At 37.2% G+C, this 27,991-nt stretch overlaps 1 protein-coding gene across 5 annotated transcripts in view; it reads left to right on the top strand.

The window, feature by feature from the left end:
• NSD1 (nuclear receptor binding SET domain protein 1) overlaps positions 1–27,991 on the top strand; it is a 157,745-nt gene that overhangs the window by 82,636 nt on the left and 47,118 nt on the right. For all 5 annotated transcript variants that reach the window (XM_045530593.1, XM_045530592.1, XM_045530594.1 and 2 more), the window contains 6 exons: positions 9,892–10,016; positions 12,387–12,657; positions 14,774–14,883; positions 21,189–21,264; positions 24,396–24,514; positions 25,441–25,584. In XM_045530593.1, coding sequence (XP_045386549.1) covers positions 9,892–10,016; positions 12,387–12,657; positions 14,774–14,883; positions 21,189–21,264; positions 24,396–24,514; positions 25,441–25,584 — 845 coding nt within the window. The remainder of the gene's footprint in view (positions 1–9,891; positions 10,017–12,386; positions 12,658–14,773; positions 14,884–21,188; positions 21,265–24,395; positions 24,515–25,440; positions 25,585–27,991) is intronic.

Below are 27,991 nucleotides of genomic sequence, written 5' to 3'. Positions count from 1 at the left end.
CAGGAGTATGTGTGTAGGGTTATCTGCAAATACCATACTATTTCATATAAGGTACTTGAGCATCCTTTAATTTTGGTATCTGTGGGAGTCTTGGGACTAATTTCTTTCTTTTTTTTTTTTTTTTTTTGAGACAAAGTCTCGCTCTGTTGCCCAGGCTAGAGTGAGTGCCGTGGCGTCAGCCTAGCTCACAGCAACCTCAAACTCCTGGGCTTAAGCGATCCTATTGCCTCAGCCTCCCGAGTAGCTGGGACTACAGGCATGTGCCACCATGCCCGGCTAATTTTTTCTATACATATTTTTAGTTGGCCAGATAATTTCTTTCTATTTTTAGTAGAGACAGGGTCTCACTCAGGCTGGTCTCGAACTCCTGACCTCGAGCGATCCACCCGCCTTGGCCTCCCAGAGTGCTAGAATTACAGGCGTGAGCCACCACGCCCGGCCATGGAACTAATTTCTTACAGATGCACAGGAACAACTATAACATTTCTCCTTGTGGGCCTCTTTGGTTTATCTTTGTTAGAATCTTGAGCTTCTGTAAATTCGATGTCCTTTTCTTCTTCAGTTTTGGGAAGGTTTGGATCATTATTTCTTCAAATAAGCTCTCTATCCCTTTCTTTTTGTTTTCCTTTTGAAATAACCATAATGGGTATATTGGTCTGCTTGAATGGTGTCCCCTAAATCCTTACATTTTGTTCACTTTTCTTCATTCTTTTTTATTTTACTCCTTCAGTTCCATAGTTTCAAATTATTTGTTTTTGATTTTGGTGATTTTTTTTTCCTTCTGCTTGATCAAGTCTGTTCTCCAATTCCTCTAGTGAATTTTTAAATTAATTTAATTGTATCCTTCAGCTTCAGAATTTCTGTTCGTTCTTTTTATAGTTTTTTTAAATTGGAATTCTCATTTTGTTAATACATGGTTTTCCTGATTTCGTTTAGTTTTCTGTAGATCATTGAACTTTTTCAAGACAATTATTTTGAATTCTTTGTCAGGTAATTGATAGCTGTCTTTTTCTTTGAGGTTGGTTTGTGGAGATTTATTTTGTTGCTATCACTGGGCCATGTTTTTCTGTTTCTTTGTGTGCTTTGTGATTTTTTATGTATTTAGTTTTGTTGTTGAACTTTATACATTTGCAAAATCAGCTACCTCTATCTAGTCTTTATAGACTGGCTTCATTCTGGCGAAGACCTTTACCAGTCATCCCAGCAAGAGATTTTAGGGGCCTCTTAATCCATGACTTCTGTGGGCTTATGCATTTAGTTCCCTAGTTAGAGAGGTTTACTGGTTTCTTTTTTGGGAGGTTCTAGTATCTTGCTCCCTCTTGTGTCCTTCTTTGCTAGTGGAGGTTCTCCTGTGCCATAGCAAGAAGCTGCCCTGCTCTTTTTTGTTCTCAGTGGTCCTCAGGCATCTAAAGCATGCTGTCTTTCAGCTTCCCAGATCTGGTAACTTTGTGAAAAGCCTGAATGCTTCATTCTTTTCTCCCAAGGGGAAGTCATAAGTTTGTGCCTTTTTCTGATTGTGAGGCCTATTATGAGGCTCTAGTTCTACAACAAGCACCAACCCTACCCCGGACATCCAAACTATGCAGTTCTGTTAGTGCTCCCAGTCAGATGAGACAGACTTTAGTCGCTGGGGCAGTCCTGAATAGCCAGAATGTTGGATGCATGCTCTACTCTTCCCTCCCCAGGCCACCTCCCTGCCCTTCTATTTCACAAGGAGAAGCTGCCACTGGAGCTGAGCTGTGCTGGTTTGGGCAGTATTCTTTACCCATTTTAATGGTCTTGGCACCCATGTTGATAATCAGTTGGGTATAAATACGTAAGGGGTTATTTCTGGACTCCCAGTTCTTTTCTCTTGATCTATATATCTGTCCTTATGCCAGTATCACACAGTGTTAATAACAGTATTTTTGTAGTAATTAATTACTGTATTTTTGAAATTGGAAAGTGTGAGTCTTCTTTGTCCTTTTTCAAGATCATTTTGAACTTATCTGGATCTTTTGTGTTTCATATTAATTTTAGGACCAGCTTGTGAATTTCCAAAAAAAAAAAAGAAAAAAAAAGCAAGTTGGGATGTTGCTAGGGATTGTGCTGAATCCTTAGGCCAGTTTGGGCAGTGTTGCCATCTTAGCCATCAAAGTCTTCCAATCCATGAAGAAGGGATGACTTTCCATCTATTTAGGTCATCTTTCATTCTTAGGATGTTATGTAATTCTCAGTTTACGCATTCTGCACTTCTTTTGTTGAATTTATCTCTAAGTATTCTTTCTTGATTCTTGATTCTATTATAAATGAAATTGTTTTCCTAATTTCATTCTCATATTGTTCATTACAAGTATATGAAAAATAATTGATTTTTGTTTATTGTATCTTTCAACCTTTCTCAGCTTATTTATTAATAGCTTATTAGCTAATAGAACTCGTTTATTAATAATTTTTTCAAGGAATTTTTTTAGATTTTCTTTATACATGGCCATGTCATCTGTAAATAGAAATGGTTTTTCTTCATCCTTTCTAAACTAGATGACTTTTCCTCCCTTTGCCTAATTACCCTGGCTTGAACCTCTCTAGTATAATGTGGAATAGAATTGGAGAGAGCAGACATCCTTGCTTGTTCTTGATCTTAGGGGGAGAGCATTTAGTCTTTTCCATTAACTGTGGCATCAGCTGTGGTTTTGGTAGATGACCTTTCGTGTAGAGAAAATTCTTTTCTATACCTACTTTTTCATATTTGTCAGATTTTTTGTGTGTGTGTCTGTTGAGAAGATCTTTTTTTCCCCACTTTATTCTATCAATATATGATGTATTGCATTGATTGATCTTTGTATTTTGAACTAACCTTGCAGTCCTGGGTTAAATCCTACTTGGTTATGGTATATAAATACATTTTTCATTTTGCTGGATTTGGTTTGCTAATAATATTTTGTTGAGGATTTTTTTCATCTATACTCACAAGAGATGTTGGTCTATAGTTTTCTTTCTTTGTGATATCTTTGTCTAATTTTGTTATCAGGGTAATACTGGCCTCATAGAATAAATGGGACATAAGATTCTTAGCCATAACTCAATTGTGGACTTTGTCACTTACTCATTTTCATTTTCTTCTTCTTCAGTCTTCTTCTTGTTCTTGTTGTTGTTGAGATAAGGTCTTACTCTGTTGTTGTGGCTAGAGTGCAGTGGTGTCATAATAGCTCATGGCAACCTCAAACTCCTGGAATCAAGCGATCCTGCTGCCTCAGCCTCCCGAGTAGCTGTGACTATAGGCCTATGCCACCATGCCCAAATAATTTTTTTTTATTTTTTGTAGAGACAGGGTTTTGCTCGTGTTCAGGCTGGTTTCCGACTCCTAGGCTCAAGGGATCCTCTTGCCTTAGCCTCCTGAGTAGCTGGGACTACAGATGTCTGCCACCATGCCCAGCTTAGAAGTTCTTTTACTGGGTCATTAGGTTTGTATTTAGCAGTATCTCTCAGAATTCTAATTTTAAATTGTACTTCATAGTTGTTATACTAATACATTCCTACTAGCAATACACATAAGGCCTGACATTTTGTCAGTGTTTCTTTAACATCTACCCTAACCACCCCATATTTTATGTCTGTATCTCTGCTCAGAATCTAATCATTAAAGAAAAATTGGAGTTCGCCAGGTGTGGTGGCTCATGCCTGTAATCCTAGCACTCTGGAAGGCAGAGGCGGGAGGATCGCTCGAGGTCAGGAGTTCGAGACCAGCCTGCGCAAGATCGAGACCCCGTCTCTACTAAAAATAGAGAGAAATTAGCTGGGCATGGTGACACATGCCTGTAGTTCCAGCTGCTCGGGAGGCTGAGGCAGAAGGATCACATGAGCCCAGGAGTTTAAGGTTGCTGTGAGCTAGGCTGACGCCACAGCACTCTAGCCCGGGGAACGGAGCAAAACTCTATCTCCAAAAAAAAAAAAAAATTGGAGTAAAGTATGTAATTTTGTAAAGGTTTTATATGTATAATTTTGATTCTAGGAAGTCCCTTAACATGAACGAAGTTGTGTTTCAAGAGGCTAATTTTACTTTGGTTATTTGGACTGTACAATGCATTTTTCTGGTATATAAAGTCCTGTCAAATTTGTAACTATAGGACAGGAAATGGATAGGGACATTTTTACTGAGTAATAATTTTTACTGAATAAATACTGTTATATGATAGAAGTATTTTGTATGTATCCTTTAGAGGTACATAATGAAACATGTGGATGAAATGTTACACAATTTGGGAGATGTGTCAAAATAACTTTGAGAGAGGGTTGCGGGTATTGATGAAACAGGATTCACTGTGAATTTGTAATTGTTGAATCCAGATGATGGGTACATGGGGTTCATTATACTCGTTTTGTAGATATTTAAAATTCTCTATAGTAAAACCTTTTCCAGAAGGAATTAAGAGCAAAGAAATTGGTAAATATTTGGTTAAATCTATCAGTGAGTGTAAAAATAATAATGCCCCTGGACTTATATATACAAAATTAAAATATATAGGAACAGTAAAATATAAGTGGGATGGAGGCAGATGGAAGTTGTTAATGGTTCCCTTTATTCTCTGAAAGGATAATGATAGATTAACTTTAGATTTTGATGAGTTAAGAATTCATATTTAAATTTTTAGAATAACCTAAAACATGGAACAGAAAGCAGAAAGTTCTGTTGTAATTTATTTGTTAGAAAAATTCATCCCGTAGATTTCCCCATACACATTGTACTGTTTGCATCCCTGTTTATAGTTTAACATGTTCCCCTGACCTCTGTCCAGTAGTCCTCCCTTATCCACGGATTCACTTTCCTCAGTTTCAGTTACCCACAGTCAACTAAGTCCAAAAATAGGTGAGTACAATTCAGTGAGATTATTGAGAGAGAGAGAGACACCACATTTACATAACTTTTATTACAGTATGTGTTATGGTTCTGTTTTATTATTAGTTAGTGTTGTTAATCTCTTATTGTGCCTAATTTATAAATTAAACTTTATCATAGATAAAAGTATATATTGGAAACATCTAGAATCTATAGGGGGTTTAGTCCTCAATTTCAGGAATCCATTGTAGATAAGTATATATAGGAAACATCTAGAATCTATAGGGGGTTTAGTCCTCAATTTCAGGAATCCATTGGGGGTCTTGGAACATATACCCTGAGGATAAGAGGGGACTGTTTTATTTAATGTAATTTGGTATTTGCATCTAAAGACTTGATTAAATTGAGGTTTTTTCTTTTTTTTCACTCTATCTCCCTCTTGTGCCCTTTTATTGGAAGGAACATAATACGTACTGCTTGTAACTTTTCTGACATTAGCAGGCAATAATAGGTGAAGAAGGTTATAAATGCTGCATTGAAGAAAAATAAAATAATTTAGAGGATGGGTAATGCAGTAGGCCAGAGGATCGCGTGAGCCCCCAGGAGTTCTATTCCAACCTGGACGACATAGCCAGGCCCCATTTCAAAAAAATTTTTTTTGTTTTGGTAATAGTATGGTGATACATTACCTACCTGACAGGTTAAATTAAGGATTAGAGATTCATGAATGTTAAATGGCTGAATATTGCCTCATACACAGTATACCTCCTTTATTTCCTCTTATTTCTTTTGTCTTTTTTCTGTTGAAAATGTCATTGGTGTTTGAAAACTTACATGACATATCTAATAGGAATTTATTAAAGCATGATCTACTTGCCTTAGAGCAGAGAGCAATTACCATGAACTGTCATAGGCACAAATGTATATATTTATTTCAATATGAGTTTTTACTTATTTCTTTTCTACCAAGACAGATTTTTCAGACATTATTACTTGGGGTAACATTTTTAAGTACTTACTTGGCGCATATAGTTTTATTTTTTTAAAAAATAATTGCTGGGGAAAACCTCTCCAATTTTGATCATTTATAGGTTTATTGTCTGAAAAATTAAGGAAATTCCATTGGTTTTGAGATTTTAACCTGCCACATAATTGTATTGGGTGTGTTTTAGGCATACAATTTGATAACTGTTTCAGCCTCTAGTATTTTTTTAAATTTTTTATTTCTTTTTTATTTTACTAGATACGAAGGATACGAAATAGTTTTAATTTTAAATAAAGTAAAAGGCATATTATAACTATTTACTACTATGAAATCACAGCAGTTAGAATTAGTAAAATGAAATTATCTTCCATATCTTGTCCTAATGAAAGTTCTCTGGCTTCTTTCCATAAGTGCTAAGAAGTAAGAGCTTTTATGAAGCTTTACAGTCCCTGTGACCTTTTCTTTTTGGTCTCAACTTTTGCTTTCCTTTCTTTTCTTTTATTGAGAGAATGTCAATAATGCCACATTCAGCTGAGGTAGGAATGGCTTCCTTGAGGGCATCCTGTCATCTAATGCTTCTTACCACCTGAGTAGACTATATCTTGCTCTCTGTAGGCCTTAGCTCCCAAAGAGCTTACAGTGTAGTAAAATGAATATAGCATATTAAATGCATTAAAACTAGGGCACAATTTTATAAGGAAATTATAATAGATACTTGTTTCCACAATTAATTCAAAGAAAAATATCATATTTTGATATTTTGGTCATGAGAAAAGATAAGATTTTTTAAAAGTAGGTGTCCAAAATTCTATATTTTTATCTTATCCTCCTTTCTTTTGCATATATGGCATTCATTTTTTATGTTATTGAGGTAATGATATATGTATAATTAATTATGTATTTTTTGATGATTCTATTCAGAAATAAATTCCTCAGTTTTCTGGTGTGAAACTCAGTACAACCATATGATACTGAATTGATGAATTGTTTGTAAGGTGCTTTTCAAATTCATGTGGCAGTGCTGATTGGGTAATAGGTCTGTCTGCACATCTGTCTGATAGTCTACATAATCCAGAGAGGTTATTTAACATACAGCTTGAGCATCTCTAATCCAAAAATCTGAAATCTGATATGTTCCAGAATCTGAAGCAGTTTTAGTTGACATGATGCCACAAGTGAAAATTGCACAGATGACCTCACGTGATGGGTCGTAGTGAAAATGCAAGCACACAACATAGTTTATTCAGCATCCCCAAGGGAAAAAAGAATCTTTCAGCTCCCTACGCCTTTGATATATATCTTTTCTGTACATGCTGAGATTCCCCCACGCAAGCATGCCCACAGAGGGCGATGAAATGGCATGCTTACAGGCTGGATGCACCAACAACAGGTTCCTCATGATGCTTCACGTGGGGCCAAGACCTACGTGTATTACTGAACTGATTTTTTATTGCTTCTTCTCTACTTTATGGTATGAAAATATTGTAATTTTCAAAAAGCTTGCAATTATCCCTATGGGTAATAGTGATAAGAAAAAGAAGAATTTATGTTTATCTGTAGCACAGAAAGTGAAGCCATGGAGAAAACTGAACAGTGGTATAAGTGTGAAATCTCATATAGAAGAGTATGATGTTACCATATGTACCTCAAGAAACAGAAGGGTAAACTGTTGAAGTTCTATATGAAAGTGATGAGGAAAAATAGAAAAATGCTGCATGAAGCTAAAAATGAAGAGCTCAATCATGTATTGAGTCAATCCAGTGTTGCAGTGAACACTTGCAACTTATTGTAGGCTGATCATGAAACAAGCAAAGATCTGTCATGATGAACTGAAAATTGAAGGGAACTGTGAATATTAAACAAACTGGTTGCAGAAATTTAAGAAAAGACATGGCTTTAAAGATTTGTGGTAATAAAACACAAAGCAGCAGAGAAATTCATTGCTGAGTTTGCCAAGGTCATCACTGACAAAAATCTGATGCCAGAATAAGTCTATAATGCTTATGAAGCATCATTGTTTTGGCATTATTGTCTTAGAAGCACCCTGACTGTGGCTGATGAGACTGCCCCTATAGGAATTAAGGATGCCAGGGACAGAGTAACTGCTGGGATGTGCTAATGCAATTGGCATGCATAAGTGTAAACTTGCTGTGGTAGGCAAAGCTGTTTTCAAGAAGTGAGTTTCTTACCAGTCCATTATTATGCTAACAAAGGCATGGATCACCAGGGACATCTTTTCTGATTGCTCTCACAAACATTTTGTACCAGCAGCTCATGGCTCACTGCAGGGAAGCTATTACTGGATGACTGCTAGATTTTGTTATTCGTTGACTTGTGTTTTGGTCATCCTCCAGCTGAAATTTTATTAAAAATAATGTTTATGCCATATGCTTGTCCCCAAGTGTAACTTCATTAATTCAGCCATGTGACCAGGGAATCCTCTGATCAGTGATGAGTAAATATATTAATAATAATACTTTCTTGAACAGAGTGCTAGCCACAGTGAACAGAGGTGTAGGTGTGGAAAGTTTTTCAAAGGAGTTTAGCATGAGGAATACGTAATGCTGTTGTCAACGGTTGGAACATGTTGATTAAAGACACAGTTGTCCATGCTTGGCACAGCCTATGACCTGTAGCTGTGGTTAGTGATGATGAGGAACAAGGTGGTGACTTTGAAGGATTCCATATGTCAAGTGAAAAAAAATGATGCCTGACCTTCTTACATAGGCAAAATATACCTTCAGAGTTGATCAGTAATCTGGTAGAAGTAGGTATCTAAGAAGTTTTTGGTATTAACATAAGGCTCCACTTGTTCATTCATTGACTGGTGAAATAGCTGAAGTGATTCTGAATTAAGGTGATTGTGAAAACAGTGATGATGAAGATGACGGTGTTAATACTACAAACAAAGTACCTATAGATATGGTCAAAACATGTGATGGGCTTATTGAAGGACTAGAACAGTGTGCATTCATAATGTAGCAAGAAATCCTATCGGTTTATGAAATCAAAGAGAGACATCTCAGACAAAAACTGTTAATAAGGCAGATGACTCTGGAGGAAACATTTATAAAAGCCATCCAGCAAAACACTTTCTTATCCCCAGAGGGCCTATTTCCTGGTCATTCAACTGCTTCTGGTGTTTCTTCTCACTTAAAAAAATAAAATATAGTGTACAGTAGCCTTTTAATCAAAACGCAGCATCCTTATGGAGACTGAAAGCCTGCAGTTGTTTGTTGCTGTTGTTTAATAGCTGATACAGGTATTCTAGTGATTCTGCTCTGCAATTTAGTTATCCTGAACATGTTTTTTTTTTTTTTCACAGTATTAGTGGTATGTCATTTTTTACTGTTAAGTAATTACGTGTGAATAATTGTAAGAAAATGATTATTTATGAGTAGCATTGAAATTCACCATTAGGAATGATAGTGATGCCATAAAAACACAGAGTGTCCACAAGGGTGGCTGAGATAGTGACACCTTTGCTTTTTAATAGTTCGGTGTAAAAAAGTTTTGTTTCATGAATAAAATTATTCAAAATATTATATAAAATACCTTTAGGCTATGTGTATGAGGTTTATATGATATATACTTTCATGTTTAGACTTGAGCCCTATCCCCAAGATATCTCATTATATATATACCAATATTCCAAAGTCTGAAAAACGCTGAAATCTGAAACACTTCTGATCCCAAGCATTTTGGATAAGGCATACTCCACCTATAACTCACAGTATATTTTACCAATTTACCTGATTGAGACTCTGTTTTTATGTTAGGTATATGTTAGCTCTGTTTCTATTGGTGTCAGTTGCCATAGGACGATACTTTCAATTTAACCTTTTTCTTACGATTGGGTGGGCCGTGTATATTGGAGGGGTTGTGTATGGGTGTGTGTGTGTACAAAAGTCCCTTTGTACACTCCCAGCCCTCCTTTTGTATGTGATAAAACAGAGCAAGTCATTTGAGCCTCTTGCATCTTAAGCCAGAGTCCTCTTGCTAAGTGGTTTCACATCTGGGTACCTTTGGGAGTGTGGGGATAGTTTTTCTTCTAGCTTTTTGGTTAATACTGAACTTGTTTATCTTGTAGCTGTGCGGTCAGAGAAGAAACGCCTTAGGAAGCCGAGCAAGTGGCTTCTGGAATATACAGAAGAATATGATCAGATATTTGCTCCCAAGAAAAAACAAAAGAAGGTACAGGAGCAGGTGCACAAGGTATGTTCCAACATTTCAACAATCTTTCACTGATCCTCTTAGGATATTGCAATTTTGCCTTCATTATCATATTTTGTTCTCATGAAACAAAGATTTTATCTGAGATCTTGATTTTTCAGTTTTTTATCCTTAGTTTCTAGCACAGTACCTAGCATATAATGCTTACTGAGAATGTTTAAATGAGTGTATATAGTGTATGTCTTTGTATATGTATTTGTCCCTGTTTGTTTTCTAAGAGTATTTAATGACTTAGGAATATTGTTATGATATGATGGTAAGTAAAAAACAGAATAAAAATTAAAAATATAAAAAAATACACTATGATCCTGATTTTAAAAATAAATACATTACTTGTCTTATTTATTTTTTTATTTTTATTTTTTTGAGACAGAGTCTCACTCTCTTGCCTGGGCTAGAGTGCCGTGGTGTCAGCCTAGCTCACAGCAACCTCAAACTCCTGGGCTCAAGCGATCCTACTGCCTCAGCCTCCCGAGTAGCTGGGACTACAGGCAAGCGCCACCATGCCTAGCTAATTTTTTGTATATATTTTAGTTGTCCAGCTATTTCTTTCTATTTTTAGTAGAGACGGGGTCTTGCTCTTGTTCGGGCTGGTCTTGAACTCCTGAGCTCAAACGATCCACCCCCCTCGGCCTCCCAGAGTGCGAGGATTACAGGCATGAGCCACCACGCCCAGCCCTTATTTTTTTCATTCAGTTTTTTTAAACTGAAGTATTTTAAAGTAAATTAGAGGGCTGGGCCTGGTGGCTTACTCCTGTAATCCTAGCACTTTGGGAGGCCAAAGCAGGAGGATCATGTAAGTTTGGGAGTTTGAAACCAGTCTGAGCAACATAGGGGGACCTGATCTCTCCCAAAAATAGAAAAATTAGGCAGGCGTGGTGGCATTCGCCTATAGTCCTGGCTACTTGGGAGGCTGAGGTAAGAGGATGGCTTGAGCACAGGAGTTTCAGGTTGCAGTGAGCTATGCACTCTAGCCCCAGTAACAAGAGTGAGACCCTGTCTTAAAAAAATATATATATATATATATATATATGTATATATAAAGTAGGCCGGGTGCGGTGGCTCACGCCTGTAATCCTAGCACTCTGGGAGGCCGAGGCAGGTGGATTGTTTGAGCTCAAGAGTTCAAGACCAGCCTGGGCAAGAATGAGACCCTGTCTCTACTAAAAAAAAAAAAACAGAAAGAAATTATCTGGACAACTAAAAATATATATAGAAAAAATTACCTGGGCATGGTGGCACATGCCTGTAGTCCTAGCTACTTGGGAGGCTGAGGCAGGAGGATTGCTTGAGCCCAGAAGTTTGAGGTTGCTGTGAGCTAGGCTGATGCCACAGCACTCTAGCCTGGGCAAGAGAGTGAGACTCTGTCTCAAAAAAAAAAAAAAAACCAAAAAAAAAAAAAAAATATATATATATAGTAAATTAGAGATATTTTGACATTCTATCCCTATATAATATACACCTCTATAAAATAGAAAAGTTTTCATTATAACCAGTTTAACATTTTCACATCTTATAAAATCAGTTTATCAAATATCAGCCCATATGCAAATTTCCCCAGTTAACCCCTGACATTTACCTTTGGTTTATCCATACTGGGATCCAGTCCAAGACTACATATTATATCTGGTTGTTATGGTTCTTAAATCTCTTTAAATCCAGAGCATTCCATATTTTCATTACTATGTCTATATTAGCAAAGAGATTTGTGTGAGTCCCTCCTCTTAGGTGTCACACTTTCTCTGTGTTTCTGTTAAGCATAAGGTAGAACTATCTGTTTAAATTGTATTTTACCCTCTTTGATCAAGAAGCAGTATATCTCAGTCAACTGCATTCTTTCTTTTCTTAATTGTGGTAGAATATGTATAACAAAATTTACCATTTATTTTTATTTATTTATCTTTTTTTACTTTTTTCCTTCTTTCTTTCTTTTTTTAACCATAGAAGGCACCATGCTGGGCATTTTAACCATTGTTAAGTGTGCAGTTTAGTGGCATTAAGCACAGTTACATTTTTATAAAATCATCACCGCCATCCATCTCCAGGACCATTTCGTCTTAAACTGAAACTCAGTACCTATTAACCAATAACTCCCTTTGCCCCCACCCTCTGGCTGTGATCATTTGATTTTCTGTCTTATGAATTTTATTATTCTAGATACCTCATATAAGTAGAATCATTCAATATTTATTCTTTGTATTTGGATAATATCCCTTATCGTAATTTCTTCAAGGTTCATCCATGTTGTGGCATCTGTTAGAATTTCTTTCCTTTTAAAGTGCATTATTCTGTTTGACACTGGAGTTGTAACAGTTTTGGTCCATGGGTTCTATTTTTATTTTTTGTCCTTAGGTAAGTTCCCGCTGCGAAGAGGAAAGCCTTCTAGCCAGATGTCGATCTAGTGCTCAGAACAAGCAGGTGGACGAGAATTCTTTGATTTCAACCAAAGAAGAGCCCCCAGTTCTTGAAAGGGAGGCTCCGTTTTTGGAGGGGCCTTTGGCTCAGTCAGAACTTGGAGGTGGACATGCTGAGTTGCCACAGCTGACCTTGTCTGTACCTGTGGCTCCGGAAGTCTCTCCACGGCCTGCCCTTGAGTCTGAGGAATTGCTAGTTAAAACATCAGGTAAGGTGGGGATGGGGTCTCAGTATATCAGCAGATATGATTAGACCAAGCAGGAGATTTTAATATGTTTTGGTGGAAAGCCAACATTGTATGTATATATAGTTAACTACCTACTTTTGTCCTTAAAAGTCCCTAAAATGCTGGCTAATTAGATATAGTTGCTGGCTGGGCGCGGTTGCTCATGCTTCTAATCCTAACACTCTGGGAGGCTGAGACAGGAGGATGATCACTCAAGGTCAGGAGTTTGAGATCAGCCTGAGCAAGAGCGAGACCCTGTCTCTACTAAAAAAAAAAAAAATAGAAATTATCTGGACAACTAAAAATATATATAGAAAAAATTAGCCGGCATGGTGGTGGCGCATGCCTGTAGTGTCCCGGGTACTCGGGAGGCTGAGGCAGAAGGATCGCTTAAGCCCAGGAGTTTGAGGTTGCTGTGAGCTAGGCTGACGCCACGGCACTCTAACCTGGGTAACAGAGCGAGACTCTGTCTCAAAAAAAAAAAAAAAAGTTGCTGCCCATAAATTAATTTGTGGCACACTGTCAAGTAGACTTACATTTTACAACTACTGTCTTTGCTCCATGTTGTTCATGATTGCCCGTTAGCTAACCATGTAAATCTGCAACCAACAAGGTTTAAGGATGGGCACTGCACACTAGAGGAATAAGCTTCACATCCTGGCTCCACCAGTCCGTTTTACTTGGGAAGTTGTTTAACCTCTGAACTTCTTTCCTCATGAGATCATAATGTTAATAATGTATAATGTTATATACCTCACACATAGTAAGCAGCTAATAAATGTAAATATTTCCCAGAAGTTAATTACCAGTTGCTTTTCACTTTATCATTCTTAACATACATGTCACTTTGGGAGAGTTGGGTCTAGACATATTGTCTCTAATTCACCTTTTTACTATTGAAAATTGTAGTCAGCCAAGAAATGGGAACACTCCTTCTCTTTTGTACCCCTTTAAATTTTGGACATAACTTCTTTACATTCTGAACAGCAGTTTGTGATGTTATTCCTTCTATTAAAAAAAAAAAAGAAAAGATCCCAATTATGCTTAATCAAGTAAGGGAGAATCAAAAAGACTTTTTTTTTCCTTTTTGGCAAGCATGAAAATTAAGTTTATTGAAGAGAGAAAGAGGATTATAGAGCAAGATACAGGTTTATAGAGCATGACACATATGCCACAGACGGCAACTGGACCTATTATCACAGCAAAGGGAGAGTCAAAGGAAGGGGACAAAAAAATGCCAAAAAGATTTTTAAAAGGACACTGAATATATTTACTGTTTCAATATCTGTTATGTACCAAACCATGTTATTAGACTCTTTCATATAATTCTTAAGAGCAGTCCTATAAAGTAAATAAGTATTTTTTATTTATTCAACTTTTATTTACAGAGGAGCAGAGCAAAAATTGTAATCTTGGTTCATTTATACTCAGAATCCACTCTTTACTTCTCCTTATTTTATCCTTATCACTTATTAATTGCAGTAAAAGCTGTTTTGCCCTTGTGACTTCTCCCTTAGTTATTTTGCAATTTAAAACACACAAACACAGCCAGGTGTGGTGGCTCATACCTGTAATCCCAGCACTTTGGGAAGCTGAGGCAGGTGGATCGCTTGAGACCAGGAATTTAAGAATAGTCTGAAGAACATAGAGACCCTGTTACTACAAAAAATTTTAAAAATGAGCTGAGTGTGGTGGAGCATGCATGCCTGTAGTCCTAGTTACTCCAGAGGCTGAGGTCGGAGGATCTCTTGAGGATTGTTTTAGTCTAGGAGTTTGAGGTTGTAGTGAGCTGTGATTGCGACACTGCATACCAGCTTGGGTGACAGAGGAAGGCCCTGTCTCAAATAAATTAAATAAATAAACATACATACACACACACTGACATAGGAACATCCTCATATTAGTTTGTATCTGCATTGAAAATGATTTACTTTTTCTATTTTAGAATAAATAAAATACTATTCTGCCTCTCCCCGTAAGACGAAGAGGAAAACGTCAGGAATATCTTGTGACTCATTTGGTGTGGTATATAGATTTTTTAAAAAATTACCTTTGCCCAGTTTCTTAATCATCTAATGTAAAAATACATGCATTTCAGGAAATTATGAAAGTAAGCGTCAAAGAAAACCAACTAAGAAACTTCTTGAATCCAATGATTTAGATCCTGGATTTATGCCCAAGAAGGGTGACCTTGGCCTTTCTAAAAAGGTATGTTATGTTTGTCAATTCTAAAATAATGAGTTCAACCCAGGAAATAAGGGTGTTTAAAAACAACCTTTTTAAAGTAATATTTATAACATCGATGTACATATACATAGAAATTACAATGTCGGCAAGCATAAGTGATCCAAGAGATCCTCTATTAAATGGCTGTTTTGTAGTTATGTGGCAATGTGTATAAAGTGGTTTCAGGTTTTCTTTTTAAGTGAAAGATTTAGAAAGCTTTTAAGATTGCATAACTTTTTGTCATAATTCCTTTTTTGAGCTTAAAACCTCTTACCTGACTTCTATTTCACTTCTGTCTCTAAAGTCATTAGCCTACACTTATCTTATTTTTCCGTCTTTGTAACAGCTCAGAAAAGAACTAGGTCTGCTGTAATCTAGGCAGAATTATGTGAACTTAAGTTTCTGAGTTTACAGAGCTTGTTTTTATTAGCCAAAAAAGCATCATTAAACAGTGTATAGGGCCAGGCGCAGTGGCTCACGCCTATAATCCTAGCACTCTGGGAGGCCGAGGCAGGTGGATCGTTTGAGCTCAGGAGTTTGAGACCAACCTGAGCAAGCACAAGACCCCGTCTCTACTAAAAATAGAAAGAAATTATATAGACAGCTAAAAATATATGTAGAAAAATTAGCTGGGCATGGTGGCGCATGCCTGTAGTCCCAGCTACTCAGGAGTCTGAGGCAGGAGGATTGCTTGAGCCCAGGAGTTTGAGGTTGCTGTGAGCTAGGCTGATGCCACGGCACTCTAGCCTTGGCAACAAGAGTGACACTCTGTCTCAAAAAAAAAAAAAAACCAAAAACAAACAGTGTATAGAAAATTATTTTCTAGGAAATTATTTTCTAATTCTATATGGATAATGGGTAGATACTGATTCCATAGAAAACATCCTGATCCCCTTATGTGTGAAAAGTAACTCAGGGTAAATGTCAGAAATTCAGTTGTAGAATGTACAGATTTCCTACTCAAAAATATTTTTCTTTACCAAAAAAAAAAAAAAATTATAATTAAATCATAAATAATTTGAGTTTTTGGGCTTCTGTCCATACTTAATGATAGCAGACTTCTATCCTTGCTAATCCTATTTTAAGGCCTGTAGTTTTTGATTTTGTTAGACACTCACCCATCTAGTTTAGTGTAATTATAAAAGTTAATATATTTGTGCTTTATAACTCCTTTTTTAGCAACAGCATACCTTTTAATTCTTTTATTTTTCTCAAAACAGCCTTATGACATAGACTTCTTAGGCTTATCTCCTGCCCTTTGAATTTTCTTTGCAGTTTGCGCAACTTTCAGTGACAATCTCTTCAGTTCAGCCATTCTCTCGTTGAACCCTATGCTCTTAATAAGCCTGTGATGATTTTCTTCTGCAGCACTTTCCCTTTTTGTTTTGTCTTACTCAAACCTTAGCCATTTTGCAAGATTGTTGGAAGAGGTAGATGAAATAGGCAAGGTAAACCAGGATTCAGTTGACTGTTTCTGAGGATAGTAGTGACACTGGGTGATCAGATGATAAACTTAATAGTGTTGTACAAGGTGAGTCATGGGAGGTTGTCCTATTATTGCTGGAGATGAGGTGATGACAAATTTCAAAGAAAGAATTCAAACCATTTAAGTGATGAATGAGTTAAAGAAATAATCTTAATCTTCAATGGTTTTGAAACTAAATTACTTTGAAAATTGTGTTCATTTGTATAACCTTTCTCTGTCAAATGCAGGTTTCTAATAAAAAATGTGACCTGTGGTGTTTGTGGAGTAATATTTTCCTAAGGGAATAAAAAGGGCCATTTAATTTATGTGCTTAGTTTTAATTTATATAGGCAAACAAATCTTAGGCTTTTCTTTTTTATTTTTTTAGAAGTTTGGGGCAATGGAACTTTTTTTTTTTTTAATGAGATAGAGTTTACACGAATAAAATGCATAGGTCTTTGTTTTGTGGGTTTTTTTTTTTTTTTTTTTTTTTTAGTCTCACTCTGTTGCCCTGAGTAGAGTGCCGTGGCATCAGCCTGGCTCACAGCAACCTTAAACTCCCGGGCTCAAGCGATCCTCCTGCCTCAGCCTCCTGAGTAGCTGGGACTATAGGCACACACTACCACGTCCAGCTAATTTTTCTATTTTTGGTAGAGATGGGCTCTCGCTCTTGCTCAGGCTGGTCTTAAACTCCTGAGGGATCCTTCCATCTTGGCCTCCCAGAGTGCTAGGATTACAGGTGTGAGCCACTGTGCCAAGCCTGCATAGGTCTTAATTTTGTTCTGTTTGATGGCTTTAGACAATTATATATACCATGGCTCCACCACCCAAAGTAGGTACGATCTACAGTCAGTCATCACCCCAGAGATTCTTTTTGTGCCTTTTTTCAGTCACTCTTGTTCCCCACTCTTGTGCAGAGGAAATGCTTTCTTCTGTTACCATAGGTTAATTTTTCTTATTCTTAGACATCAATATTGTTTTGATTTGTTTTATTCTTGCTTTTTTTATACAACACGTATTTTTGAGATACGCCTACAGTTTGCACTTCACTGCAGAAGAGTTTTCTGTTGTATGATTTTTATCACAATTTTCTTTTCCATTTTCCTCTTGGTGCACATTTGGATCTTTTTCATTTTAGGGCTATTAATCATAAGGCTGGTGTAGTTTTTCTAAGTCTCGTGGTGGGCATTGTCTTAGTGCATTTAATGCTGCTATAATAATACCACAGACTGGGTAATTTATAAACAATAGAAGCTTATTTTGCTCACATTTCTGGAGCTTTGGAAGTCCAAGGTTAAGGGGCCATCTTCTGGTGAGGGCCCTTCTTGCTTTGTCAGTCCCATGGCAGAAGGTGAAGGGGAAAGAAAGCATGCTCTTGAGAGAGGGAAGAGGACCAAACTCATCCTTTTTTGTCTGGAACCCACTCCTTCAATACTGGCATCAATCCATTTGTGAGGGCAGAGCCCTCATGACCTAATCACCTCTTAAAAGTCCCACCTCTCAGCACTGGTGGATTGGGGATTAAGTTTCTAACACACAAACTTTATAGGAGTTCAAAGCCCCATAGCATAGACATATTTTTATTTCTCTTGGTATAAATCCTTAGGAATGGAATTGCTGGTTTCATGTATGTTTAAGTTTTCAATTAACTGCCAAATAGTACTCCAGAATGCTTGTGCCAGTTTATACTCTACCAGCAATATATGTTCCACTTGTTCCACATCTTTACTAACATTTTATTTTTCAGTTGTTTTAAATCCAGGTTTTCTGGTGGATGTGAAATCATACCACATGGTTTTAATTTTTATTTCTCTCATGATTAGTGATTATAGTATGTGCTTCCTGGCCATTCCTATGTCTTTGTGAAGTCACTGTTGAAATATACTTATTTTTGAATAGACTTTGTCATTTTATGGTTAAGTTTTTTTAAAGGAGTGCTTTATATATTTTTCTTGCAAATCCTGTGTCGAATATATGTACCATAAATATTTTTTCTCAGTTTGAGGTTTCCCTATTCATTTTCCTAGAAGTATCTTTTCATGCAAAGAAAATTTTAAACTTACTGATTTGTTTCTTATGATTAATACTTTTTGTGTCTTATTTAGGAAATGTTTGCATATACTGCATGGCACAAAGATGTTAATCCTCTGGTTTCTTTTAGAAGCTTGTGGTTCTGGGTTTTGAAGTTCAGTTTTTTCCCCATGTGGCTGTCCAGTTGTTTTAGCATCATTTACTAAAAAAATCCCTAGTGTCTATCTCTTCCCTCTCCCCACCCCCTTCCTATTCCTCAGTCATCCTCCTGATTTCCTTTTTTTTTCTTTCTAAAGACAGGGTCTTGTCTGTTTTCTGGGCTAGGGTACCCTCGCATCAGCCTAGCTCACAGCAACCTCAAACTCCTGGGCTCAAGCCATCCTGCTGCCTCAGCCTCCCGAGTAGCTGGGAATACAGGTGTGCACCACCACACCGGGCTAATTTTTCTGGTTTTTATAGAAGTGGGGTCTTGCTCTTGCTCAGGCTGGTCTCGAACTCCTTGCCTCAAGCGATCCTCCCACCTCTGCCTCTCAACGTACTAGGATTGGCTGGGGATGGTGTCTAACTCCTGTAATCCTAGCACTCTGGGAGGCTTCGGTGGGAGGATTTCGAGACCAGCCTGAGCAAGAGCAAGACCCTGTCTCTGTTAAAAAGAGAAAAATTTAGCCGGGTGTAGTGGCGCACGCCTGTAGTCCCAGCTACTCGGGAGGTTGAGGCAGTAGGATCACTTGAGCCCAGGAGTTTGAGGTTGCTGTGAGCTAGGCTGATGCCAGGACACTCTAACCCGGGCAACAGAGCAAGACTCTGTCTCAAAAAAACCAAACCAAAACAAAAAAACCCCAAAGTGCTAAGATTACAGCCGTGAACCTTTGCGCCTGGCCCTGATCTCTTTTTAAATTATAGATATACTTACTACTTCTCTGTCACTGTTGAGTTTTTGTTCTTTTGGAAGGGTTGTTGGCATTAAATTAAGCACTAAAGAAAGTGAAAAATCAGTATTGGTGATGGTTACCACCAGACTTTCCTGGAAAATGTCTTGTCTGTTTTAGGAGTCAGTCCTGCCATCTGACTTGGTCTGTGTCACTGTGGAGGTCCTGATTACTCTGATGTATATTTTGTCACAGGTTGAAGCCATGATTCAATTAGTTCCATTTTGGGACTAGATCATGAGTTACCAGGCAGACCAGTCTCTTTGTAGATGGATTAATCAATGAGTTAGAGAGGGAAGGATTATCTGCTGAGATACTACCTTAAGGGGACACTGGCTTAATGCATAGCCACTGCAGACTTTAAATGTAAAGTAAGTTACTGGTATCCTCCAAGACACAAAGTTCTATTGCCTTTTTCATTCTGAGTAAGAACAGACAGATTTTTATTCATGTAGTGCGATTTCTTTTCTGCTGTTGTTTCTATTTTACTTTATAAAATTGATGGGATTGGAAATGAGACTATTTCCTGCATTGTTCTCTGACTGTGGTTGTGGCAGCATTCTGATTTTGTTCTGGAGCCTTTGAGTGACTGTTAAACAATGAACTATATTTTTAGTTTAAAAATTTTTTTCAAATTACTTTATTTTTTTAGTGATGGTCTCACTCTATTGTCCAAGCTGGAATGCGGTGGCATCATCATAGCTAGCTCACTATAACCTTGAATTCCTAGGCTCAAGTGATCCTCCTACCTCAGCCTCCCGGGTAGCAAGGACTGCAGGCATGCACCACCATGCCTGGCTAAATTTTGGTGAGGGTGGAGGGAAGCATCGGGTTCTCACTCTGTTGCCCAGGTTGGTCTCAAAATCCTGGCCTCTAATGATTGTCCTGCCTCGGTCCCCTTAAGTGCTGGAATTATAGGCATGAGCCACTGTGACTACCTCAGTGAATTGGTTATCCAAATAATATATATGCTGTTTTTCTTAAATTATGCAAATCTATTTTATGGATTTGTCTAGGAGTTCCATATAACTGGCCACCTAATAACATTTGCCCCTTCATTTTATTTGACATCGTAAGACTTTTGATATACATTGAACATGAGGAAAGTTTTGTTCTTTGGTTTATTAACATATTGTAATGAACATTGAAAAATTCACAGCTGTATTTTTTCATGTTTTGGTCTCAGACATTTGGAACTGTACACCAAGAATGGCATCTAAATTTTGTTTTACAGTTACAGCGAAGAATATTATTATTCTTGTAGGAGAAGACATTTGCTTGGGATAGAACTAATTCACATAAGTGTGTTGGTAGGGAATGAATAAAATGTGTAGGCTCTTGATTAGATTCTTGATGTCTGAGTATTTTGTTTTGAGTTTTGATGTTGCTTTAATTTAGATTAATGTTGTCACCACTTCAATTGGAAAGACATTCCTAGTTTCAGAGCTGTTTAATTCAGAATTCATCAGGTAAATAAGTCTGTGTCAAATATCATGGCTATAAATACAATTTCAGGAAGCTGGATTTTAAATATAAGGGAGTGGTAGAATAAAACTGAGCATGAGTCTTTTGGAGGATATTTTTATTTAATGCCTTTCCCCCTGAAGTTTTTTTTCAAACCTTTACTATTATCATACTTTCAAAAAATATATACACATATATTTTTTATGATGCTAATCTTCTCTGTATCATTCCAATTTTAGTATATGTACCTCTGAAGTGAGCAGAATATACTATTGTTTTAATTGCCACAACCAGCCAGGATTCTTATCTATGGCAGTAGAAAATTCAGGTTTTGGCATAGAAAGAAAAGAGTTTATTTTCTAATTGTGGCAAACCATGTTCTTTTTAATTAATTGTAGTGTTATGAAGCTGGTCACTTGGAGAATGGCATTACTGAATCTTGTGCTGCATCTCATTTGAAAGAGTTTGGTGGAGGTAAGTATTTTTGATTTTTGTTTTATTTTGTTTTGAGATTTAAAAAATGTAAGCAGGTAAGTTTTGAAGCACTTTGTCCATTAACTAGAAAAATTGTATATGTAAGGAAGACCAGTGTGGGGCAAGTTCTAAGACCTATTTGGCCAAAATATGCTTCCTGAAACTATATATGACACTACAGAATTTTATTATCATTTTTATGCTTTACATTATAATCAGTTAAATGAAATTATAATTATGTTTGAGTAGGTAAGTGTTGGGAACAATAGAGAAAAATCAGTTCTTTAATTTTCTTTCTTTCTTTTCTTTTCTTTTTTTTTCTTTCTTTTTTTTTTTTTTTGAGACGTAGTCTTGCTCTGTCACCCGGACTAGAGTGCCGTGGCGTCAGCCTAGCTCACAGCAACCTCAAACTCCTGGGCTCAAGCAATCCTGCTGCCTCAGCCTCCCGAGTAGCTGGGACCATAGGCATGCGCCACCATGCCCAGCTCATGGTTCTATTTTTATTAGAGACGGGGGTCTCACTCTTGTTCAGGCTGGTCTCGAACTCCTGAGCTCAAGCAATCTATCCTCCTGCCTCGGCCTCCCAGAGTGCTGGGATTACAGGTGTGAGCCACCGCGCCCGGCCACTTCTTTAATTTTCTTACTAGTCTAACTCTTCAGACTACTTCATTAATTTCTTGGCTTTGATTCAGTTTTTAATTCTATAGGATAGAAAATTTGGAACTGGGTTGAAAGGGAAATTATAAATCATCTGAGCCAGTCTTTTACAAATAGTCTTATTTTCTTTTATCACATCTATGGTCAATTAGAGTATGTTTGAAAGTAAAAAGCTTACATTTGATTCTATTCCATTTTAGTTGTCTCGTAAGGGCTTGGGAATCTTCCATATCATGTTAGAATGTGTCTCCTAGAATTTTTACTTGGTGATCTTGGTTCTATCCCCAGGAGGAATGGGAAACTCTTCATTCAATAGCAGATGTAATATTCATAGATATAGCATCTACTCTACCAGTTCTTTTGGTAGGACTGTTAACCTCTGATCCATCTAAAGCATTCCAAAGAGTTAGGATGTTGTCTATATTATCCCTGATTTATAGAAGAAACATGAAAATGATCAAGGTACCAGGGTCAGGGAAATATATACAGCCTTGGACAAATTAACTGCCACTGTACCCCTTGTTATCCATCCCAGATTTTCTCCATGCCAGTTCTGTCGACCACGTTGTTCATTCATTTGCCAGTGCCATTTATTCTTTTATGTTATTCTTGACATATTATCCCAGATTTCAGTACACTGCACCAGATGTGGTCTGTTAACAAAGAGTATCATGGGAAGGTTATATTTCATGTGGTCTTAAGATATACACTGATTGTAATGTGACCCACGATTATTAAATTTTCTAGCAATGCGTTAACTGTTGGCAGTTAAAATCCCATAGGTTGGTCAGTTTGTTTGCTGCCTTTTAAAATAAACCACTTTCAAAATAATATAAACTCTTTTCCTATATTTTTATATTTCAGTTATTTGTAAAACCTACAATGTAAACTTTATTTGTTGTAAATTTCGTCTAAGTTTTTCCAGCTCCACAGGGCTGAACCTTTCTGCTACCATCCTGTTATATCTTATTTTAGTAATAGGCTGTGAGCAACTTTGATAGCAGAGTTTCACCATCTCAATTGGGCAGTCAAAAAAGAGATCACTGAGGCAGTCTTCTGAACTCCAGCCTTCATATTGACACCTAGTGTAAATATCCTGGAATATTTTATGAAATACCACTTTAGATTTCTCTTGGTGTTTCTGTAACAAAGAGTTGAAATGTGGTAAATGGAAAATGGGGCTGGCAGATTAGAATTTTTTGTTCTTAATATGCCACACGAGACAGTGCATTCATTTTATGTTATTGGATATTCAGTGATATACCACCAGTACATGAATATCCTTTAAACCACTGGATGTCTCAGGGGATGTCTTCCTCCCCTTCTATAAGCCAGATCTTTTATATTTCAACTCTTCATCTTAATCCTTATATCATATAGTGATATCTTTTTTTTTTCATTTTTAAAATTTTTATTATTATTATTATTATTATTATTTTTTTTTTTTTTTTTTGAGACAGAGTGTCACTTTGTTGCCCTGGCTAGAGTGAGTGCCGTGGCATCAGCCTAGCTCACAGCAACCTCAAACTCCTGGACTTAAGCGATCCTATTGCCTCAGCCTCCCGAGTAGCTGGGACTACAGGCATGCGCCACCATGCCCGGCTAATTTTTTCTATATATATTTTAGTTGGCCAGATAATTTCTTTCTATTTTTAGTAGAGACGGGGTCTCACTCTTGCTCAGGCTGGTCTCGAACTCCTGACCTCAAGCGATTCACCCGCCTCGGCCTCCCAGAGTGCTAGGATTATAGGCGTGAGCCACCGCGCCCGGCCCCATCTTTTTATTATTTTAAAGACAGGATCTCACTCTGTCACCCAAGCTGGAATACAGTGGGGTATCATAGTTTGTTACCACCTCAAACTCCTGGGCTTAAGCAAACCACCAACCTTAGCTTCCCAAGAAACTGGGACTACAGGTGTGCGCCACCATGCCCTTTTAATTTTTGTCAACAAGTGTGTGTGGTTTTGTTTGTTTGTTTGTTTGTTTGTTTGTTTTGAGATGAGGTCTCACTATTGCCCAGGCTGGTCTAGTCTTGAACTCCTGGCCTCAAGCAATCCTCCTGCCTCAGGCTCCCAGTGATGTGTCTTTTTGTCTCTAATCTTGGAGTTAGGGATTGGTATTTTTTCCTGACTAGTAAATGGATTTCTTCTTCATCTGTAGGATATTTAACTTGTTTGAGGAACTGGAATGTGTGTCATTTCAGTCATTTAAATTGATATTGCTTTACTCTTTAATGTATACGAGGCACAATTTATATTTATGTAGTCATTATTCCAACTAGTTATGTAGTCATGGGTAAGTCTCCTTTCTTTTTTCTGATATTTTCCTAATCTACAAAGCTGGAGAGTTAAATGAGTTTTAAAGTTGATTTTTACTCTAGCATTTCATAATTCTATGAGGTCCCTTTATTTGAGCATAGCAGTTCTTGGATGTCTTTGGTTAGCCAGCAGGTAACATCTGTTTTCCTGTCACAGGCACTACCAAGATATTTGATAAACCAAGGAAGCGAAAACGTCAGAGACATGCTACAGCCAAGGTGCAGTGTAAAAAAGTGAAAAATGATGACTCATCAAAAGAGACTCCAGGCTCAGAGGTACTACTCAGTTCTTGGTCTTTTGACCTTCCAAAGATAAGCTACTTTTCACCTTAGAGGCCACATTCCCCCTTTCCCTTGAGTTTACTTAAGATAGTATTCTATTGAAATGGCTAATTGCCATAAGTTATCTTGGAGAAAAAGGAGAGCCTAATCCTAGTAAAAATAAGTCGAAACACATACTGAACTGTGGGTATGGCCTTTTTAAAAGATCACTAAGTGTCAAATGAGATATAGAACTATTTCATCATTTAGTAAACTTGTTCTAAAACCAGAGAGCACAGTATCAAATAACCATATGGTCTGATGAACTTGAATATTGCCCTTTAAATGTTGAGACTGCTGCTATTAGGGGGAAAATTTCATTTGCCTGTTTCTTGAGATCATCATCTGCTTAATTTTTGGATAATGTTTGTAAACATTGGCTTTCAGGAAACAAAGATAGATTTCCTTGCAGAGCATCAGTGCAATCATTGATGCTATCTCTGACTTTCCAATTCAGGTTAAAAGACAATTAGTGTAAGTTAGGTCAGCATCACACATTATGATGCAGAATGTTTCTTTCCAGGACAATTTGAATAGAATGCCCAAGGGGGGCATTATTTAGGAAACACTGATCTTGGAAGGACAAGTAAATAATCAAATAAACTTAAGAATGTTTTCTCTCCCTTAGTGAAACCTTAAAATGGAACAGCTCAAAAAGTTCCAGTGGAACAGCCTCAGAGCAGTTAGTGGCAGGGCATGAGGCGCCCACTACCCGCCCAATCACAGCAGGGTTAGAACTAACATTGCATGCAGTCCGCCCGCGTGATTGGCTGAACATCTGTAAGTGCTTAATGGCTAGACAAATAGCAGCTCAGAGGGAGGGGGTCAGATGGAGGAGACATCAATAATACAGATTTCGGACATTATTTTTTCTCTGCAAGGGAGAACTAATGACACACAGGACGACTGGAAGCCCCAAGGAGACTATTGAGGAGGGTGTAGAACAAGACCATGGGATGCCTGCCTCTAAAAAAATGCAGGGTGAACGCGGTGGAGGAGCTGCACTCAAGGAGAATGTTTGCCAGGTAGAGGATGTCACCCACTTGTGTTTTCACTGCATGTTTATCTTTTAAAAGAGGTCCTCTCCATGTCTTGATGACCTTATCATGGTTAGATTAAAAATGATTTTGGATGATTCCAACGAAGTCACTTCCTTTAAAGATTTAACTCTTTTCTCTCCCCACAAAAAAAAAAAACAAGGAAGAGAAATAGCTTAGTGTTGATGAACCACCTGCCCTCATAGCTCATGAATGAGTACATGCCCTGAAACAGGTCTGAGATGGGAGTTGTGAATCTGTGGTTGCTTACTCAAACATAATTCTGTGCTTCTCGTGGTGTCGGTATTTTTGGGTTTCTAAGGAAATTTTCAAGGGTGATTTTAGCTTTGAGATTTTTTTGGTCTTTTTTTGCTTTAAAGTGGTGACTTTTATCCAGAACGTGTAGCTGCATAAAATAAAACGAAATGAGAAAAAAAAATAAAGTGATGACTTTAGAAAATCTATCACCTATATATTTCAATTTATTTAATAAGTATTTATACAGTATTTACTATGTGTCAAGTATTGTTCCAAGCATTTCATGAGTATTATATCATTTAGTCATCATAGCGATCTCAAAAGGTAGAGTTTTGTTATCGTCCCCATTTTGCAGATGAGGCAACTGAATTACAGAGAGGCTAAATAGCTTGCTTATGTCACACAGTGAGGCCTGGATTCACACCTCTGCAGTCTGGCTTTCACATTGTGTTGTATTGTCTTTCCGAGAGATGTGTTTCCACTTTATTGTTAAAGAAACTTCATCTGACTTTGGGAGTAGAGTCAATTGAATGAATGCTTTGGATATGTTCCCTTTTTATGGTCTGGATTTACCTATGTAAATTCTTAAAATTTGGCATATAAAAACTTGCAGAATATTAGTTCTTTTTATTCTTTTTTAATTGAAACAACTAAAAAAATTAGCCCAGTCCCAGAATATGTTATTGTGGCCTATATAATTTCATCCCAGTTTCTTTGACTTTTCATTTTCACTATTATTTGTAAAGAATTTTTCATATTTCAACCAGCTCCCAGTGTTACTATTCAAAGACAGGTATGCCCATTTTATACTAAGTGAGACAAGTCAGAGTGTGAATATATTTTACAAGCATTTTTTTCCAAAGAAAGGTTAAAGGTTGGTTGACCCTGTGGTCCTGGCTTATTTGGATCGGTCTTTGTGTCAATCTCTTGTCCTGGCATAATTTATTAATAGCATGTCCTTTCACTCTCAAGTGTCCCAGTTTGAAAAGTGAATTATATGGCCATCCCAATTAAAGCATTAGTCCATAACATTTAATTTCAGAAATTTATTCTTCAATTCATATTGTAATTGAAATTTTCCTATTTAAGTGATAAATATAAATTTATTTACTATATGTGAACACTTAAATCATTGGTACTCTGAATACACAAAGATAAATATATAACATTTATGGCATTTTTCAATTTTTGTGTGTGAGTAGTGGATAATAAAGAGTCTAATATTTGAGAATAGCTCATACTATGGGTAGATTAAGGCCCTGGGGTCCCCTCTCAATCTTGGGCTGCCTCTCTGGCCTTTCCTGCTAAAACTTTTTTAAATTTCAGCTTTGATGTTTTTAAGTGACCAAGACCCATTTTATTTCTCTAGTTCTTGAAGATAGAACTTGCTTAGTGACCTTTCCCCTTTCTTGCCTTACATAGTAAGTGTAAGGGCTTTAAAAATTTTTAGTATTTTTCTGCTAATTCAAGTCAGGGTGGTAGAGTGATAAAAAGTAATGCATATTGGAATTTTGCCAAATTTTCATAAATCTTATAATGTTTTCATAGCGACACATGTGTATACTTAGACTGAGTTCTGCAAAGAGTGAAAAAAAAAATTTAAAAAAGAGGCCGGGCGCGGTGGCTCACGCCTGTAATCCCAGCACTATGGGAGGTCGAGGCGGGTGGATCGTTTGAGCTCAGGAGTTCGAGACCAGCCTGAGCAAGAGCGAGACCCCGTCTCTACTAAAAATAGAAAGAAATGATTTGGACAGCTAAGAATATATATAGAAAAAATTAGCCAGGCATGGTGGCTCATGCCTGTATTCCTAGCTACTCGGGAGGCTGAGGCAGTAGGATCGCTTGAGCCCAGGAGTTTGTGGTTGCTATGACCAAGGCTGACACCATGGCACTCACTCTAGCCCGGGCAACAGAGTGAGACTCTGTCTCAAAAAAAAATAAAAATAAAAATAAATAAATAAATAAATAAATAAATAAGAAAAAAAAAAAAAGGATGCACATCATTATTCCTAAGCCTCTGTCTTAAGTGATGCCCTGTCTTAGATGAAGATCATCTTAGAAAGGTGATCTTTCCCATATGGTTCTAGACGTGTCTCAGAGGGCTGTTGAGACCTTGGTGGGGGCTCTTTGGGACTGT

Source organism: Lemur catta, chromosome 18 (assembly GCF_020740605.2).
Source record: "Lemur catta isolate mLemCat1 chromosome 18, mLemCat1.pri, whole genome shotgun sequence".
NCBI classification, from domain to species: domain Eukaryota; kingdom Metazoa; phylum Chordata; class Mammalia; order Primates; family Lemuridae; genus Lemur; species Lemur catta.
The sequence above is the reverse complement of the archived record's forward strand: the minus strand, read 5'-3'. Positions and strand labels throughout refer to the sequence as shown.